This window comes from Apium graveolens, chromosome 3 (assembly GCF_009905375.1).
Source record: "Apium graveolens cultivar Ventura chromosome 3, ASM990537v1, whole genome shotgun sequence".
Classification (NCBI taxonomy): domain Eukaryota; kingdom Viridiplantae; phylum Streptophyta; class Magnoliopsida; order Apiales; family Apiaceae; genus Apium; species Apium graveolens.
Genome location: NC_133649.1, coordinates 154,896,733 through 154,917,494, shown reverse-complemented (window position 1 = coordinate 154,917,494; position 20,762 = coordinate 154,896,733). Strand labels below are relative to the sequence as shown.

General features: G+C 33.4%; 1 protein-coding gene across 4 annotated transcripts; it reads left to right on the top strand.

The window, feature by feature from the left end:
- Positions 1–3,873: 3,873 nt before the first annotated feature.
- Positions 3,874–20,198, top strand: LOC141712874 (uncharacterized). 4 transcript variants are annotated; one of them, XM_074515979.1, is made up of 15 exons: positions 3,874–4,000; positions 5,151–5,781; positions 5,925–5,992; positions 6,127–6,161; positions 6,250–6,328; positions 6,440–6,518; positions 7,311–7,394; positions 7,493–7,605; positions 7,858–7,911; positions 8,775–8,934; positions 15,028–15,247; positions 15,886–15,993; positions 17,109–17,234; positions 17,398–17,449; positions 19,821–20,198. In XM_074515979.1, exons 2-15 carry the CDS (start codon positions 5,265–5,267, stop codon positions 19,971–19,973), a joined length of 1,848 nt encoding a protein of 615 aa, XP_074372080.1. In that variant the 5' UTR covers positions 3,874–4,000; positions 5,151–5,264; the 3' UTR covers positions 19,974–20,198. The 4 variants fall into 4 exon arrangements, with proteins under 4 accessions (XP_074372080.1, XP_074372079.1, XP_074372078.1 ...); XM_074515978.1 differs by having other exon boundaries at positions 7,490–7,605; XM_074515977.1 differs by having other exon boundaries at positions 7,475–7,605.
- The last annotated feature ends 564 nt before the right edge of the window (positions 20,199–20,762 follow it).

The window sequence follows — 20,762 nt, the reverse complement described above, 5'->3', positions numbered from 1 at the left end:
TGCATAATTTCCAACTTCCTTATCTTCATCATTATCAGAATCATCCCAACTTTTTCCCTCTGCAATATAAGCTTTGCTTTGCTGTTTCTTCAGAAGAGCTTCATACTTTGCTTTCAGTTCAAGATAAGCTTTGGCTTTCTTTGCTTTCTTGGGTTTCCTGCATTCTGTAGCAAAATGACCTAGTTCATCATAGTTGAAGCACCTTACCTTTGATCTGTCAACATATCTAGTTTTGTAACCATTCTTGCTATTAGATGTGTACTTCCCTTTTCCTTTCCAATTATTGTCTTTGTTGAAAGACTGTCCTTTACCCTTGAAGAATCTTGGCTTCTTTACTCTAATGTTAGAGAATTTTCTTTCCAGAGAGGACATTGACTGATCAAGCTCATCAAGTTCATCCAAGGTGTAGAACTCATCTTCTTCCAGTTCCAGAATGACCTGTTCTTGTGAATCATTTGTTCTTTGCTCACTTGTTGAGATAACTGGAGTTTGAGATCTTGACTCATCATTAGAGGTCTGTCTTTCATTGACAATTAGTGCACTTGAACCATCTACAATATGCCCTTGTCCAGTTCTTAATGATTTTCTTTAAATCATTTCTAATTTATAAGTTTTGAAGATTCCATAAAGAACTTTCAGTGTTATTCCGCTTAGATCTTTCCCTTCTCTGATTGCTGAGATTTTTTTTTCCAAATGATCAGGGAGTGTGAGCAAAAACTTCAAGTTCACCTATTCAGCTTCATAGTATTTGTCATGGAGCTGCAAGTCATTTATCAGCTTATTGAATCTTTCAAACACATTAGTGATACTTTCTTTTGGCTTGGCCATGAAACCCTCATATTGTGAAATCAGTATCCTTTTTTGATTATATCTAACTTCCTCAGTTCCCTCACATAGTATTTCAATCTTTTCCCAGATTTGCTTGGCAGTGTCACAGTTGGACAATGTTGTTGTACATTACATTGTCAAGTGACTCTATCAATATCAGTTGCAAGCCACTATCCAGGGAAACTCTCTTTTTCGGGCTCAATGTACTCAGAAGGGTCTTTTGGAGCATAATGAGCTGGAATGACCATATCACCATCAGTTGATTCTTCAACTCTAACCATAAGAGTGAAGGGCCCATTTTTGAGAATCTGAATATAGAGTGGATTGGCCATCCTGATAAACAACAACATTTTCTTTTTTCAAAGAGTGTAGTTAGCTTTGTTAAAGGTAGGAATTTTGATGCTACTGATTTTCCGTGTATTCATTCTTCCAATATCTCGAATCTGTTTACTTTCAGATTTTGCTCTGATACCGCTTGTTAGGTAATGAATTACACTCAGGGGGGGTGAATGTGTTTTTTGTATTTTTGATGCTTTTCTCGAACTATTTTGGCTTGTGAACAAATTTAATCAATTGTTGTAGTGGAATGTGTTCATGCAGAAATTAAACATGCAATAATAAAGAACACAGATCTTTCAAAACTCACTTAATTTAATATTAAAATTAAGAATATTTTGCTACAAAATTTCTAGGTTCTTTGTTGATCAAGAGCTTAGCTTCTATCTTGAGAGAATACAAGAGTTCCTGATCTAAAATTGTTACTCCTAATAAAGGACCAGTGTTAAATTTATAATTTATTTAACTGTTGGTTTACATAGTGTATAATAAGACATGCTATTAACTTTAATAAACTGTCACTTGTCATTTCCATTTTAGGAAAAGTATATCTTCCATTTCTGGCTTAGCATATCTTTGCATACTGTGTTAACTTTGATCTTCGTTTGTCAGTTAATCTTCACCCTTGATCTTGCACACTCTTCAAACTGCTTTTTGTAGACTTGTCAATCCAGCTGGTTGGATTGTTTGTTGATTGTAAATCTTGGATATTGAACTGGTCTGCAATTTGTACTTTGAAATTTTACCTCGAGATCTCCATTTTGGTCTATAGAGAACTTGACATCTCGATAAGTATATTGGCTTATCGAGATCTCTAATACTCCATTGTAAATTTGACTTGTAGAAGTCTATGAGTTCTCTATAAGAGAATTTGACTTGTCGAGATCTCTAGTCTTCATATCTTCACTTTGACTTATCGATATCTCTGAGTTCTCTAGTGGCTTATTGACTTATCGATAACTCAGAGTTCTCTAGTCAAATTTGAATTGTCGATAACTCAAAGTTCTCTAGTGAATTTTGACTTATCGATATCTCTGAGTTCTCTAGTGGAATTTGACTCATCGATAACTCAGAGTTCTCTAATGAATGTTGACTTGTCAATAACTCTGAGTTCTCTAGTGAATAAATGATCTTGACTTAGGATATTTTTCTCAAAACAGATTTATTCAACTCCAAGCTTCTTCATAATTCTTATGATGCATGATCTTCTTAATCTTATTTCAGATAGAATTCTTAGGCTTGATACTGTTTAAATGAAAAAGACTCCAGTCCGCTCTTCGACATTTTTACAGACTTTAATGTTACACATACAAAATCCAAACTAAGATTACAATACAACTTACTCAGGGTTGTCAATTTGACTTGGTCTTGTTAAAGTACAGGCATGTCTTCCACAACATCATCTTGCAAGGACAACCATTCTACGAATGCGTGAACAACCATTAAAGCTCGAAACTCACAAAATCTAGCATTAAATACTAACAAAGCTCTGGTTTTTATTCTAACAACCAAACTTTCAATATTCCGTAAAAGACCAACAACCAAATTTTCAATATTTCATCTTTAATATAATAGTATAGATTAATAACTATATTTAGTTATTTATTTATTGTTTATTTATGTCCTGATTAATGGTGTAATATAATAATATAGATTAATATTATATTGTTTATTTTATATAATAGTATAGATTAATAACTATATTTAGTTATTTATATATTTATTGTTTAATATATGTGATAACGTCAAATTTTTCGATTTGTAACCAAAATTTACCATGTTCATGTTACAGCTTAAGACTTAATCTTTTTTATGCTAGCAATTAAGCGTAGATTTAACCTAGTAAATATGTACATATAATTTAGATTGAGGTGTTTTAGTTGAAAAAAATAAAAAAAGGGTAATATATTCTAGTTGGAAAATGTAGTTGGTTATATATATATATATACTAATTAGTATTAAAATAAGAATTATTGGTTATTAGTAATTATAATATTTTATTTTATTTTATAAAAGAGAATTACGAGGTGTTTTTCAGTATTTTAAAAATCGGCCGATTAACCAATTAATCGGACGATTAATCGGAGTTCAAACGGCTTCCGTTCTCGATTAATCGTTAATCGAATCAAAGTACGGTTTTTTAAAAAATCGGTCAAAAGTCGGGTAGTTCGGGAAAAATCGGTCGATTCGGATCAAAATCGGTCGAATGGGTCAAAGTTTGAAATTAATAAAAAAATAATTTTTTAAGAAAAATTTAAGTTTTTTGGAAATAATAATTAACATTTAACATTTAATAATTAATATTAATAATGATATTTTAAATTTTAAGATTTGAACTAGTAGATAGTAATTTTCTAATTACCAAGTAGTGACTATTAATTAGTATAAACTACTTAAATATTAATTATGAACTAGTGATGGTGGTTTTTTTTTAAAATCTTATCATTTAAATATCAATATTGAATTAATGATATGTGATTTTATTTTTGTAAATCATATGAAAGGTCAGTGACATTTAAATAAAATTATTTATTAAATAAAATTGTTTTCGATTAATATTTTGATTAATCACCGATTATCCGATTAATCACTGAAAGATCCTGAACAATTGTGATTTCCGCTTTTCAGTATTTTAGCTGGTAAAAAATAACATATTTTAGTTAAAAAAGTTAATTGATTTATATAAAAATTAGAATTAACATGAATAATAAAGTAAGCAGAGGAATAATTAATTTGTGTTTGGGTGAGAAATAACATAGCATATGAACTTTGAGGGTTTGTATTCTGATTGATGCGGGGCAGCAAGTCAAATTACAAGATAACAACTCAAATCTCGGTACAATTCTTTCCCCTTTCAGTTTTGTTTTGTTCTGTACAATTTATCACCATAAACCTAGCTACTGTGCGTATATACATGTATTTGTTCTGTTTTACTGCCTTTAATTAACAAACTATGATTTTAACTACAGTTATCATCCTGATGATATTCGACTTGTTTCGTTGTTCACAGAGAGTATTTTTGGTAATTTATTACACTAATTTGTTCGTTAATTGTCGAGCTGTTATTCAAAATTGAGGAATGGTCTACTTATCCCACTGAATTCTGCCATTATGATGTATATTGTAGCAAGGTTATGCAATTCATAAGAAATATTTTTTTATCCATTTATTAGTTTTGGCAATTGATTGGTTGGTATGCATGTTAGTTATCCAGTCCAGTTGTTATTAAAACAGAGGAAAGGTCAGAGTGTATATGATAGATATTGTAATTATTTGTATAATTATCGAGAATCAATTTGTTTTCCTATGTAATTAGTAAATATGAAATGTGACCTGCTTGGAGTTCTATATAATATATAATATAGTCTGCCGTAAGTAAGTTTCGGATCTATACAAAATTCTTTGTATGTGCATACTCTATTATCTAGACCTATGTTAGAGTTTAGGGTCGGATACAACACATCTGACTTCTGAGTGTCAAATTGTAGATATTTGAATTGGAGATAGGACACTATTAACCAACATAGTTATTTAGTGAACAAATATGTTAGATGAAATTTTATACCAGAAATTAATAGTAAAAGCCCTATTAACCTGATTCCGTGAAGGACTTTGCATGTTCAACGTCTTCTTTTTCTCATTTTTACTATATTTCTGTCATGTATTATTCTTTTTGCATCATAAATTCATCTTATATATGGCCTTTCAGAAGTGTCCACAGTCAAAGAATCTGACTGGGGAAACCCCGTGTCTGAGTTTAGGACACAGGTAGTACAACCAAAAAAGAATATTCGGTGCAACATAGTGCTGGAAAATTCCACTCACTTATGTTGCTTACTTAACATAAGGTTAACGGCAAAGTCTATACCCCTTGGGACAATTACTTTTTGGCATCAAACCGTTAATAAAATATTAATGTACTATAAAATGGTATTATTAATAAATGCAATTTGATCTCTAACCATTTAGAGAAGTTTTTTCTGCAGGTGGAATAAATTCTTAGTAGAGATCTTCCCTGGCATTCCAGCCTAACCTCTGCTTTAAGAATTCAAACATTGTAATTTCTGAGCTGATTTGATTAAGATAATTTTTAAAATACTATGGGTGAAAACAATGAGCCTCTCCCTCCGGGTGTTCCGTCCGTGCCAAGTTACATACCAAACTCAGTGGAATCCGTGAAAATGTCTACTTCCTATCCCCAGTCTTTCCAGAACAATGTAAATCCCCATCATCAATATCAATATTTATATAACAGTCACAGTGTTGTTCCCCCCTCAAATGTAGCTCTGGCTCCTCAGCGCATTAATCCACATTTTAATTCTTCTCCCAGATTAGATCCTACACAACATTCTCTTTCTTTTTCAAATCAATTTGCAGGAAACTTTCAAAACAACAATTTCAGCCAGTATGGACCCCACACTGTTCAAAACTTCCAACAACCTCCAGGTTCAGTTATGTCAACATGCACTACACATGCTTCTCCTCTGACATCTAATGTTTCTCAGCCACAATCAGCAAATGTTTTGGATGGAAACCAGAACAAAGATTTGGAACAAAATGCATTACAATCTGCTCAAAACACATTGGAGGAGGAACCACCAAAACTGTACGAGACAGGTAAGATGCTCCCTAGCTGTGGGTTCACTTTTGACAGAAGAACCTACCAATAGCTAATATAAGAATGATTGACTACTCTATTCCTAATTAAACTGGTTAAGTATTTTCTCATCTTCGGACTAAAGGGGCAAACCTTTTTTCAGACAGTCGCTTGGAGGTGCCTTCAGATGATATTGAAAATGCTGTACGGGATGCTGTGCTACGTGAGCAAGTAAGTCTGTAGAGGAACCACGTAGATATGTAGATATGTAAATATATGTTGGTTCATATGAGTAATTTGTTTGTACATATATTGCGGGGAATTAATTTATTGGAGTATTAAGAGTATCTCTGAATCTATTTTAGGAAACTGCTGTCCAAAAAGTGATACATGGTCAAAGGTGTCTTCTGCTCTCTTTATTAATATGTTTATATAGCTTTTAAATTAAGTGTCATATCGCAACATGACATCTGATTACTCTAATTTAGAGAGTGGAGAGGGGCAACCGAACCTCCTGAGGACCATGGTGACATTATCGCTAAACGTCATGATCAAAATGCCATAAAGGTATTTATCTGATTTGTTCTTCTTGACCTTTGAATGTTAACATTTTTAGACCACCAGTCACAACATATTATGCATCACTCTGATGGATCAAACTTTCCTTAAACATAAAAGGAACATCTTTTGAAAATGACCACAAAGCATCGTGCTGATATGGCCTCCAAACGTGGCAGGACTAGCATTGCTGAGCAAGGTATTTCTCCTCTATATTCTCCATTACGCTGCCATTATTATTTTTGAAATACTTCACATGGACTTACCATTAGATTTGATAATTAATGTGTATCCAAGTTCAAGAGTTGCATTCCTGATTATTATTTATATCTCGGAACAGATAATAATTAAATAAGATACACACATGATTCAAATGTCCAATTGCACACCACTCACGAACTCTTGTTAAGGAAATAAGCATTGTCTTGTTTGTCATTTTTGGTCTAATTGATCACTTCTATGAGGAAGTTAGGCCTTTCTATGGTTAAGGCGTCCAGGTTAAATTACTTTATACCTCTAAATGGTCGCTTTGACTTTGTTTTTGGTTCCCTTTTTTATTTCCTTTCCTCTACAACAGAAATTTTACATCAAATTTGTTGACCTACAATATCTGCATGAATAAATTATAAAAAAAATAGTAGTGAATCTGACTTTTGAAAGTATTTATTGTAGACCAGGCCACCAGAAAATATATTTGAGTAGACAAAGAATTTAAAAGTTATGCAGTTATCCTGTATTAACTGTAGCAATGTTCTATTGGAGATAATGCATGTTTATGAATTTATAGTCGAAACTTGGATTTTTGTTGATATAGTATTTGCATCTTGTATCTTAATTGTTGTTTATGGTCCGTTTCCTCGTTAGTATCCCTGTTTAGGTGGACCATTATGTATCATGACTAATAAAACAATCTAGTAACCTTTTGTCTTTAAGAATGGGGTTGGACAAAAATTAATAACTAAGATACCAAAACTCTTGGCTTTTATATCAGGTAACTCGGAAATTGGAAATGGATATGGCGTACCAGGTGGAGGTGCTTACTTGGGTGCTTCAGTGCCTAATATTGTTTCCCCAAGTAAGCGTGGCTGAGAATGAGAGCAAAGCTCTCTTTCTGTTATCATAATATGTCTTCTGAAAATTGACTTTTGTTTGAAGTGCATGGTCATGTAGCAGGCGTGAAAATTTTGGAGCAGGATGTGAGATCTGAAAAGAGGGAGAGCAAGTTGCCAGAGTACCTTAAGCTGAAGTTGAGGGCAAGGGGAATCTTAAAAGATGAAGAAGCCAAGGTGAATTCTGCTCATTCTTCTAGTGCATGTTGGACACTCATTTAGTCATTTGTTTACCAACTTTCCTGTCACTATTTACTATCTTTCTCTCCGCTACACTAAGATATAGGGTTTAACCTAGGCATTTGCAAAGGCCAGAACTGTTGAACTATATGTACCTTGTTCTTATCTCCGTTTATCATGTGATATTTGTATTTATCCATGTATGCTTGATTGTTCACTGATCTACCCGCTGGCTACTTTCTGTATCAGACTCCGCCTCAAACTCCTCAAAATCTGACGCCGAAAAATCTGCCACCAGAATGGGTATATATTATTCCTAGTAATAACTCTAAACTGCGATGTTTTTTTTTTGATATAATTCTTCTTTTAATAGTTTAAAATAGATTTAACATTGTTGTGCTTTTAGAACTTTATTGGAATATATTAAAATCCTGTTCGAGCGTGAGATTCTAAAATTCAACCTCATTATTTACCTAATCTAATGGCATTGCTGGAAATAGAAAAATAATAATCTTTTCCTCTACATCAAAAAATGAACTTTTTGAGAAGATTGAGATACAATTTTGGAACATGAATATTGAAGTGGAACATGAATATTGAAGTGGGATTGTACATTTTCATAGGCTAATATTTTGTAATACGTTAATGAAAACTAAATCTTATGTAAACAAAATAAATTAGATTGGTATAAATATTAATTTCTGTTAAGTTTATTTTTCCAAGTGGCTCTAAATTTAGTACAAGACCTCAATTTGGAGAATGTAAACTAATTTTTTTAGCATGTTTACTGCCTAAATAGATTCATAGAAGTAGAACCTAATAATTTTAGATTGTTTCACGCAAAGACAAGAACATGTGAGCTGGAGGAAATCAGAGGCTTTATACATATCAAGGTTCGAGGAGCAGAGTAAAACATTTGGACTACTAGGGTGGGATTCCAGACTCGGATTTTGGTTTGTATTTTTAGGGAGGTTTTCTTACAGCTTTATAGTTAGATCAATATGTTTGCACTGCGAACTAAGTTAACTTGGTAATTTGTTAGGTTTCTTTTGTTGTTGCGTTGACTTCCCCGGCAGTTGCGGTTATGATTAGCTCTTAAATATGATTTCTGCAAATCATTCATTATTCTGTTTTTACTAAGATTGCAATTTTGTCTACTTATGTAGATTGAGGCATGTGACCCTGCAAGTGGTTCACTTTATTATTATAATCAGAAGTCTGGTAAAAGTCAATGGGAAAGACCTGTTGAGGCTTCTCTGAATTCAGAACCACCATCTTCTTCACCACTTCCTACAGATTGGCAAGTGCTATTCGACGAAACAACTGGTATGTGATGCATCTGGCTAGTTTTAATTTTAGGCTAGTACTTAAATTTTGCATCTGGTTTTTTAATACTCTTCTGATTTATATCTACAAAGAGATCTGCATGAAGTTTAGTAAACAGTCACAAGGTGTTCATTTTCTGTGGACTGATCTTCTGCCGCCCAAGGGTGGTGGTTTGCTACTTGGTCTTGCTTGAGTTCAGGGTGTAATTTTTTTTTCCAGTCTAGAACTAAAATTATGTTGATTCTAGTAGATGTTACTGTCTTAAATTTATGACTTTAGCCATCAGAAATATGTCACCTTCAAATTAAACTTTGGCAAGACATTGCACAAAATCTTAGGTCTTTAACATTCCGAGTAATAGAATAGCTTTTGCGAGTCTTTTAACTCCTAGTAACTCCTATTTTAACAAAATCTTAGCATGGTCCCTTGATGTAAGACATCAAACAAAGCTAGCATGATGCCACGATTCATTAAATGGGAAGTCCGGAAAGTCGGCTATCAAAGATCATAATCTTGTGATGATAATGAATACATTCAGTTGGCTGAAACAGATCCTAAAAAGTTCTGTGGTATATTTTCTTGCAGAGTCTTGCGAGAATTCGTTTGCTAAGTTCAAATATTATGTTAGACCATGTCTATTCCTTGGCCAGTGTATTATATTTTTACCGGTTGCTATTTGGCGGAATAGAATAAATTCGGTTTCGGTCAGTAGTGCCTGCAGCAAATTTATTTGGTGCAGCATCATTTTCTGTCATCATATTCCTGTTGTCACGTGCCCACAATTTAACTTTAGCATGTGTAATTACAACATTTCTGACCTATTTGATGTATCCATAATGCATAGAACTTTTCTTATCTGTTATAGTCTTATAGAAAGAAAAGATAGTATTTTCATTCCTGATCAGTATTAGGAATCAGCTTTAGTAGTAGTCTATAGTAGTACCTGGGATAGTAGGAATAGTGAGGGTATATGTGTCATTTACTGATTTAGTTGGTTGGTAACCGATATATAGCAGGACTTGTTTGTATTTTGGGATTATGCAATTTGAATATATGAAAATGGAACTTGTTCCACAAGATTATCTCTTCTCTCTCTAGGGTTTCTCTCTCTAGAAATCCATCTTCTTCAAGTTTTTATCTGGTTCTGTCTCTCTCTCTGCATTTTCTGACTCTATCTCTCTATTTCTGCCTCTAATCTGCTGTTTCTCTATGTTTCTTTGCTATATCTAGCATCTCTCTCATATAACTAGAAAATACCAAAAACAGTTACAAAACTAGTTCAGGAACCACCAATTCCTGACAATTTGGTATCAGAGCTCATATTTTGATCCAACCACTGCTTCATCCTTGTCGTGCTAGTAAAAAACGAGTCAAGCGGTTGTAGAAGTGTAGTAATTGCAGCTGTAATTTTCAAGTTATGGCTCAATCAGTTCAGGTACTCTGTTTCTCTTCAATTCCTTGCAGATCAGTAGTTGTGATGAGGAGATCCGTTGATTTGAAGTGAGATTCGGTAGTTACTATCTCGTTTATAATAGTTGTTACTAGTTTTGTTCATTCCTTATTGAAAAATCACAAAAATATGAGTGTAGTTGAGTTTTCTGGTTCAGATATTGAGTTGAGGTATAATCTGAAGCATATCACTGAAGGTGTTTGAGTAATTGTCTAAGAGAGGTGACTGTAATTTGACTGTGATTTGACTTTGCACCTGGATTAGAAACACTTCTACTGTTATTGCTGAGGTTGAAAGTTGATAAGGTGAATTGTTGTGTGATCTATGGTGTATTGGTGTACTAAGGTAGTGTTGTGATTGTGTGCTGTTGTTGTGCAAGTATTGCTGTGATTTTTGTGCAAAATTAAGTAGTGCACTGAAGGTGTTTGATATTTCTCCCGAGTGAAGGAGAACTGAACTACTGTTAGAATTGTGGAGTGATCTACAATTTTGAAGTATATAGCAGTTGCTTGAGTAATTGCCTTAGCAAAGTGAATGTGAATTGATTTAGTATCTAGAAGTAAATGTACTCAAGTTTATTATTGAGATTGAAGTTGTAGTGTTGCTGTGTGTCAATAGTGGTCTGGTGTGATTGGGAACATTGCTGGTTGCCTGGTTGTGTGAAGTAGTTGAGTAGTTGAGAACAATTTGTTAAGAAAGGTTAGGAAAACTGTCAAGTGAAGAATTTTGAGTGTTATCGTGTTAATCTGTGGAATTATTGAACAGTTGTGGTGTGTAGATTGATTTTTTAGTGAGTTAGAGTGTGTTAGTGGGTACTGCACTCCAGGTGTTTGTAATATTGTATGTGAGGAGTTAGATTAAAACTTGTGGTGTTTACATGTGCAAGTAGTAATGGTGATTGATTCAGTAGTAGAGAAAGGAGATAAAGGCTTTGACGAGGCTGTCTTCATGTTACAACATCATATAGCAGCTCACAAGGAAAGGACTAACATGAAATTGCAGAAATTAGAAGCTACAATAGGGATAGCCAGGAAGATGATGGTAGAAATTCTGCAATTGAAGGTTCAGAAGAATGAGGATGGAGTTGTTAATCCTTTTGGTTGGCAGATTGGAAGGAAGGACAGTGCTTGTAAGTCTAGTGACAATCAGGGCACAGGAAGATTACAACACCTCAATTTGAGTTTTCCCATGTTTGAAGAAGCTAAAGTCATTGAGTCCTCACAGTATTGTAAGCAATTGTTGGATGAAGAACCTGTCTATGATGAAAAACCTGTCTATGATGAAGAACCAGGAGAGGGCCAAGAGTTCTGGCCTGAGCATGATTTCATCTTAACAGCACTAAAAGGAGATAATTCAGATTTGTCTAAACCCTTACAATCTGAAATATGCACAAGTGAAAGATCAGAGGAGGTGGCAGAACTTCTAAACATACAAGACTTCCAACAAGGGCAGGACAATAACATTTGGAAAAATGAGATGATACCCATCCAGTTGGAAGAAGTAATTTCAGTGATTCCCACTATTACAAAACTGTTGAGGCTTTCTTTGACGAGAATGTTGTAAAAAAATTTCCAACAGCTGAACTATCCTATAATTTGGGTATGAAATCTAGCAATTTTGGAAAGGGGAACATGCTTATTTTTTATCCTGGAGGTCAGATTCATGACAAGCTGTCAGAAGGTAAAGGTGTCCACAAATTTAAAGGAACATACAAAAAGCCTAGTTCCAAGGAGTCAGAAACCATACAACATCTCAACTTGAGATTTCCCAAGTTTGAAGATGGATTAGTGGTCTTTAAGACTGTTGGCTTAGGAAATACGACACAGAAGTGGCCAAACCCTAACCCTACAAAGGTGGGAAATGTTGATCGAAAAGACGAGCTGGAAGATTATGAAGAGTATTCAAGGTATGATGAAGTACTTGGGGAGACAAAGAGGATTGGCATTCTGAGGAACTAATCTTGACTATGATGAAGTACTTGGGGAGACAAAGAGGATTGGCATTCTGAGGAACTAATCTTGACAGTTTTAGGACTTTGAGAATTTTTCTCAGCAAAGCATAACTTGGAAGCAGCCACTGCTGCTGGTGCTAAGGGATTGGAATGTCCAAATGATGTTCAGAATTTTTTGTATCTGTTCCTACTGCAATGTTTGCAGATGTGCCGAAGAAGATACATGCTGAGGAAATAGGTGATTCCGATTTAAGAAGAACATCAATTGAGATGAAAGAAGGTTTGCACCAACCAAAAGAGCTAAACCAGAGCTTCAAGTTTCAGAAAACTTGACTAAACAGTTAGACGGATCAAGGTTGCAGTGTGATCCTTGCTTAATTTTAGCAAGTCAAGATGTGGTTTCAGTAAAAGTATCTGGAAAGGCAGTTGGAAACACTCGGCTGCAATTTTATGTTGGAGTTCTAGTGGATTGTAAAGCAATCACAATTTTTGATCCCGGATGATATCAAAGTTGTTTGTATGAGGTCAATTTGTTGATGACTATGCTGGAAAATAGATGTTCGGTTTTAAGGTTTTATTCATGGGAAGAGCGGGACATTAAAGGAAAAGACAAAAAAATAGCAGTGATGTACACAATTCTGGTGGAATGAAGATAAAGATGGAAAGTGCAATACCACAAACCATGAGGACATGGTTAATTTTCAAGCACAATTCTGGTGGAATGAAGATAAAGATGGAAAGTGCAATACCACCAACCATGAGGACATGGTTAATTTTCAAGGGGGAAGGAATGTTAGGAATCAGCTTAGTAGTAGTCTATAGTAGTATTTGGGATAGTAGGAATAGTGAGGCTATATGTGTCATTTACTGATTTAGTTAGTTGGTAGCCTATATATAGCAGGACTTGTTAGTATTTTGGGATAATGCAATATGAATATATGACAATGGAACTTGTTCCACAAGACTATCTCTTCTCTCTAGGGTTTCTCACTCTAGAAATCCATCTTCTTCAAGTTTCTATCTAGTTCTGTCTCTTTCTCTCTCTGCATTTTCTGACTCCATCTCTTTATTTCTGCCTCTAATCTGCTGTTTCTCTCTGTTTCTTTGCTATACTAGCTGTTGTCTCTCTCATATAACTAGAAAATATAAAAAACAGTTACCAAACTAGTTCAGAAACCACCAATTCCTGACAATCAGGGAGAGGCCCTGAACCTTTTTCTTGTCTAAACTACATATTCAACTAAATTTACTCATCCTCGGGCATCATTTTGAGAAAAAATTAACAGACGGTGATTGTTTTGCTGCTGTGTTTATTTTTTCTTCTGAAATGTCAACTTCTTATATTGTGGCTACTGGTTAGGTGCTGCTGCAGCAAACTTGGATAATTCGTTTTCTCTCCTTCCATTTCCTTTCTCTAGATCCGCCTTAAAGCCATTATTTCCTCAAATCATGCTAATTATTCCCCTATCCATTACCGTTTGCCTTGTTCAATCATTTGATGCCTATTGGCCTAACAGTTTCTTGTAATGACCTCTGATGAAAAACAAAAAATGCTCTCCAGTGATAGATATGAGGATTTTCAAAACGTCTACCCAAATTAAACATAAAGAAACTCATTTCTTAGAATTACGTGAATTTTTTCATACAAACATTTGGTCTCTTTAAACAAGAATGAAATAATTGGTCTGCAGCTGCCTCACCAAAATGTTCCGCAAAAGATGGGGATTCGAAGAGGATTTTGCAAGGTGAAATAAATACATCAGGGGTTATGAAAAAATCCTTTTTGATTGTGATGCATTAAATGATTAGGAAAAGATACTCTCAGTATGAAAATTTACTCCCTTGTTGGTATATAAGAAATTATTGTCCAGTTCTCTGTTGATAAAAACCATGAAAGGGATTTTAAGGATTGTGGTCCGTGGCAGGTCAACAGGAGAAAGAAAGAGGGTTTGGACAAAGTGATTGGCAATAAAAGTGGAGAGTATAGATATAAGTGTAGATGAAGATGAATAAACATCTAAATGGAGGAGTTCTAGGAATCACATAAATGTAAATAGATTATATATATATATATATTCATATATATGTATACTAGATTAGTTCCCCGGCAGATGCCCGGTTATATTGTAATTATTTTATAAAAAAATATTTGAAATTTTTTAATTCAAGTATAAATTAATACTATATTTATAATATATAATAATGAGAAATAGAATAAAATTATAAATGTAGAAACTTAAAAACAGTAGCACAAAAATTTTAAATATTAATTTTCAACTTTTTATCAAATATAAAATATTAAAATAAAACAATGAATATTTGTGTAAATAAAATAAATTTTGAAAAAGATAAAGTTAGTGGAGGAAAGATAAATATTGGAAACTGAAAATTTTTAGGAATATAAAAATGAGGAGGAAATGGAATGAGAAAAGGGAAGAGAGAGAATAAGTTGAGGTAATAAATAAAGGAGAGAGATTGATAGTAAATTAAATGAGTGGGGAATTGTTAGTGGAAGATGACATCATCAAATTGATGTGAGTTTGACACATAGGATTTAATGATGTCATCTGTTAAACGAGAGTTTGACACATCGACTATGATGATGTCAGTTGTACTTTATTTTATTATAGTGTAGATATATATATATATATACACACACGTATCTGTATTAATATACAGTTTATCTTTTCAGGTAAAAACTATTACTACAACACAAAGACCTTTGTAACGCAGTGGGAGCAACCTGGTTTTTCCCACCATGTTCCCTTTGTTAATCACGATACCGAGGTTTCTGGAAAAGAAGCTAATGAGAATCATGGTGATCAGCCTTCTGCCTTCAAGAAATGCTTAGGGTGCGGTGGGTGGGGAGTGGGCCTTGTACAGACGCGGGGCTACTGCAATCATTGCACGCGGTACATCGACAGCCTTATTTTTTTATTTCCTATCTTTGTTGAAGGTTTCTTTCGAAGTTGAAATATCTTTGTAAAATTTGCTTTAGTAGTTTCACCTAATACATATGCCTATGGAAATCAACTTATAGAAGTAACATTAGTAGCAACTTTCCATCAACTTCTAAATTATCGGTAACACTAGTTTAGTGAATTGTTTTCTCTTTGATAGTCATTTTTTATATCCTATCTAATATTCCAGTAAGGGAACATATTTATGTGATGAGATAATCGATACTCACAAAAAAGCCGAAATTCCGAATTTCATGTCTGCTAATAAGTTTCTTAGTTTTCTTCGTTAAGAAACACTAGGAAGTTGTTGGGTGTATATATGTTGAGGCATACTTTGAGGTGAAACAACTAAACTTGGTGGAACAAAGTTGTGACAACCCACAGCCAATTTAAATCTTTCAAAAGGGTCATTGCTTGAAGTTATGATAAATTAATTTTAGTTTTAACTTTTATGTTTGTGCTCGATTATATGCATCCTTCTTCTTCTCCTTATATTATATAAAGATATTGGAGTTACAGAAAACAATTTACTACTGAAGGGAATATTGTGCCTGGCCAATCATGTTAACTGAACTTTAATGTTCTTGTAGCTTGTTGAACCTTCCCCAAGTCCAATCAATTAATGTGCAAAAGGAACAGCAGACCTTTCATACTGAAAGTACAACAGCGGATTCAGGAAATACATTCTCCAGGAATAGGTAGGTTCCCCTTTTCTGAAAGCTTATGTTTTCCGTCTTTCCTAGATTTGACTTTTTCTGGGATTTTGCATCTGAGTGCATTTTGTTAATTGTGACCATGATTATTAAAGAAAAAAGAGCACTTCCACATGAATTTTATTTTAACAAAATAATTGCATTTTACCCTGTTGCAGGTGACTTAAAATCCTGTAATCTCGCATTTGATTTGTGTCTTTATTCGGTGTTAAGTATTATATTTGTTAACTTCTAGTTAGAAAAATTTACTCAAAAGTTGCGAAACCACATCAAGTTTAGATTTCTAGATCTTGTGGCTGTTCATATATATAATATATCCCAAAGAGACCGCATTAAAAGTAAATACATAATACACCAATATCATAGACCCTTTCTGATGCGGAACAAAAAATTAAAATATTAGTTTGTATATATTTTATGTTATTAGTTAGGATTAGATTTAATGCAAGTTGTTTTAATATTATATTATAGTCAGATCTAGGAATATTCTAGATTATGATAGAGAATAAGAAGGGATTTGTTTCCTTTATTAGAATATTGTTACTTGGTGACTAAGTTTAGAGATTTACTCGTACGTGGCAATATAAGCTAATGTAATCTTTTATTATAAGCAGAATTGATTGACTAATGAACTGAGAATTGTTTCTCCCTTGTTATGGGTTGCGATCCTAACAAACCTCTCTTCTGCAGTTGAGAAATCCTAGATGTAGTGATTCTTCTTCAGGTGGATCACCTTAGGCGTGGGTTTTCTGCTGTTAATCCACAAATATCTATCATTTTACTTGTTTTTAACCCTTGTCCTGCATCACTTTCCTTATAACTTATAAGTAAATGTTTTCCAGACTGAGATGCTGAATAACCAGCTCTCTCTTGACAGTATAATAAAGGCTTCTTATTACCTCCTGAACTGATGATTTTGCCTAGTCCTTTCATGCTTTGTTAATGAAAAAGAACACAAGTTTCTTGGCATGAAACAGCTAGCGGTTTCTTTCACACTTGCTTATCATACTTTTGTTGCCTAAGAGCTCCATTTATGTAGCCTAATAATAGTTTTTTTAGTTCATCTGTCCTATCTTAAACCTTGTATCTTTGGTTTGTAGACCCAACCTTAAACCTCCTATGGGGAAAAGCACAAAAAAGGATAGTAGGAAACGTGCTCACACAGAGGAGGATGAGTTGGATCCCATGGATCCAAGCTCTTATTCTGATGCTCCCCGTGGTGGTTGGTAAGTTGTTCATGTTCTTTCTCAAGTAACATGTTTTAATATGCTGATCTTAACCTACTCGTCCAATAGTCTGATAATTTATGCTTTCCTTGTATTACAACTTTTGGTGTAGTAAGCATGTCACTGCCTCCTGCTTTGCTTATTTACTGATCTAATGTTTCAGGGTTGTAGGATTAAAGGGTGTACAACCTCGAGCAGCTGACACTACAGCTACGGTAATTTTGCTTACTAGAATCATCATTTGCTTGACAAACATTTGCATTATAATGCTGTAGTGGTACAGTAGCACAAAAAGAATGCTACGAAAGTATAAGATTTATATTTTTTAGTGGCAAGAATGAATACCACCTCAATGTGGTATAAAATACATAATTCTTTACTTTAAAAAAGAGAGTGCATTAATTGATGATGAATCTGATAACTGATGCCCATTCCAACGAACAAAATGATAATACTCCCATCTTTCCTAATTTGATTTTTTTTTTAAATGCTAAAACAAACACAATCAATCCATTAAAATGTTAAAGGTCAATGTTGCAATACATTTTAAAAGTTACGTGAAACATTACACAATATTTAAAAATAATTTAGGCTCAGTTCCACCTAAGCTTCTTTAGAGCTGTTATGGCATTAGAAGAAGCTGATGCTATCAATTACAAGAGGCCAATCACCATACTTTTTTTGATCCTGAACCATGGTTGTCACCTTTATAAGTCGAGTCAAGTCGACAGTGGTCCAGTTTGTCGACTAGTCGAGTATGACCCTAATATTTAATCTTGTATCAACCTAATATCAATCAGCGGCACCAATTAATCCTCTAAACTTTACCAAATTCACTTCACATGGCACACTATATAAGGCCCTCGTTACATGTATGAACACTACGTATGTCTTTTGTACACACTATAATTATATTTACATTTAAGAATAATATATATATATATAAGATTTATGTATATTTATTTATATATTACTACATAATTTTATAATATTGTTTGTAAATATTATATAAATAAAATATATATAATATAATCTGTAAACATATACCTAAAAATGTAATAGTTTCATTTATCTATTTATTTCTATTTTGTGTGGCACGGAAACACTACACATAAAGTACACCACATGAAGGTACACAAACACGAAAGTACAAGAATTTTAAATAGGTTTTCTGCGGGTTTAGCATTTAGTACAAGAAACACAAGAGTACACGGAACCAAAAGTACACAACACGACCTGAATTGCCGAGTCTAGCTTCAAGTCCCTCTCTCGTGCCTCATTAAATAACTTACCAAAACAACTACTTCATCTCTCCTTAATGTCCTCGCTCATAAAAACAACCTTCACTTGTTTTAGGTTAATATTTCTTTCTTTGCATTTTTGACGCCTATACCTTTCCTAATATGTCTTTTTATTTGCTACGCTCACAATCTTATATTCCACTCATTTGACTTGCGATTGCTTAATCTTATTTCTCTCTCGGCATGCTTGGAATTTTTAAAAGGCCACTTTTATGCCAACTTTGGTTTGTATGTCTAGTGTTTTATTGTTTATGCTTTTAATGATGGAGTCATACTATGTGAATGTTACACATCCATTCCTTGTGTTGGGAAATGTCTCCTTCTCCTTTCATGTTATACCATGGGATACTTTTTCCAGGTTCATGGCCCATCTTTCTATGTATATTTATGTTGCAACAAGCTGCTCAAAAGTCTATTTAGTAATCACAAAATAGGGGCTGTTTATTTAGAGAGGAATAAAGGGTATCTAATTTGGTTGGTTGTAGTATGATATGGACATGATAAACAATTGAGTTATGGGAATTATTTGACTAGGGACAAGATGGAAAATGTAGTTTTTAGCGAATCATGGAAACACTGTACATTTGTAAAGGGGTTAAATATCAAAGTGGTCACTCAACTGAACGCTATATATCAGTTTAATCATCAAAGTTAACGGGGTATCATTTGAATCACTAAAGTCATAATAAATATCATACATATACCCAAAATATGTGCTCGGAATTAAAATTTATTTTATGGAGTTCTATATATTTTTCTTGAATCATATTACAACAAAATGAAAATATATGAATTCTAGTATTTTCTATAATATAATAAGATTTTTTAAAATTTATCTACTACTTATTTTTAATTTTGTAATCATTTGTTTTATTTAAATAAAAATAATTAGTAGATAATTTTTTAAAAATCTCAAAAAATCATCTAAAATACTATGTATTCATAACTTTTCATTTGGTTGTAATAAGATTTAAAAAAAATGTTTAGAACTTCATAAAATAAATTTAAATTCTCGAGCACATATTTTAAGGTATCTCTTTGATATTTATTATTACTTTAGTGATTCAAATGATACCCCGTTAAATTTGATGATTAAACTGATATATGACCTTCAGTTGAGTGACCACTTTTATATTTAACTCATTTGTAAAGACAGCTCTATGTGTGTATATAGATGGAAGAAAAGATTTAGAAGTTCTGCTTTTAACACATCTAACCTTTTTAATAACCAAGACCGTATTAGTATTTGATTAAAACTGATATCTTTGTCTACTGTGAATTCTAGGGTCCTCTCTTCCAACAAAGGCCATACCCTTCACCTGGAGCAGTCTTGCGTAAAAATGCTGAAGTTGCCTCTCAAAACAAAAAACCGAACTCCAAGTTCGCTCCGATCTCCAAGAGAGGTGATGGAAGCGATGGACTTGGCGAGGCTGATTGAAATTTTGTAGGTATTAGATGTGGGAAAGTATAATTGGTATAGATTTAATTAACAAAAAAGAAATGCTGTAGCTTTTATAATTCAATGTAGTGTGTTAACGTCCGGTTAATACTGCCTTCAGGCACTGAGAATGTTTCTTGTAGTAGAAACACTAGAATGTAGCAGTTTAAAGACATCAAACACTAAGCAGCATGATTGAACAACCTGATTTTCTTACTGCTTTAATTAGGCCAGTTGACTGTCGAATATTTATGTAGCTCACAACCTGACTATATTTAATAAAAAGATATTTTTTTTAAGTCTCACAACATGAAAAAATAAATAAGTTATGATCTGAAATATCCAAATCGAATTTAATCCGAACTGAATTTTGTCCGATTTTTATCCGAATATTATCCGTTTTTAATCTGAATTAGACTTGAACCGAATCACATTCGATCCGAATGGCCTTCAGTTATATCATAATCTGAAACTGGAACCGATTCGAAATAGATCCAATACTTAACCGACCCGATTATCCGATTTGTCAGGTCTTAACATTTATTCGTGGCCCCTTACGGTCTGTTAACTGAACAATATTGAACTTGGTGTTGACGTGTACCTGACAACTTACATAGCTATTTAATTCAAAATGACATATATAAAATTATATAATGAATAATTAAAATATAAGTTTAATGTTGTAAATTGATTATTATTGAAAAACATTAAATATAAGGCTAGGTTTAGACTTGGAAATTTTTACATTGCATTAAATTCATTTGTTCCTTATTTTAGCTATAAATAGGT

Excerpts from the sequence above, each read along its gene's own strand:
- LOC141712874 (XM_074515977.1), top strand. The coding sequence starts at position 5,265 with ATGGGTGAAAACAATGAGCCTCTCCCTCCGGGTGTTCCGTCCGTGCCA. Across the intron at positions 6,162-6,249 it reads AAAGTGATACATGGTCAAAG|AGAGTGGAGAGGGGCAACCG; the intron begins GTGTCTTCTGCT and ends ACTCTAATTTAG. Across the intron at positions 7,395-7,474 it reads GCCTAATATTGTTTCCCCAA|TGCATGGTCATGTAGCAGGC; the intron begins GTAAGCGTGGCT and ends TTTTGTTTGAAG.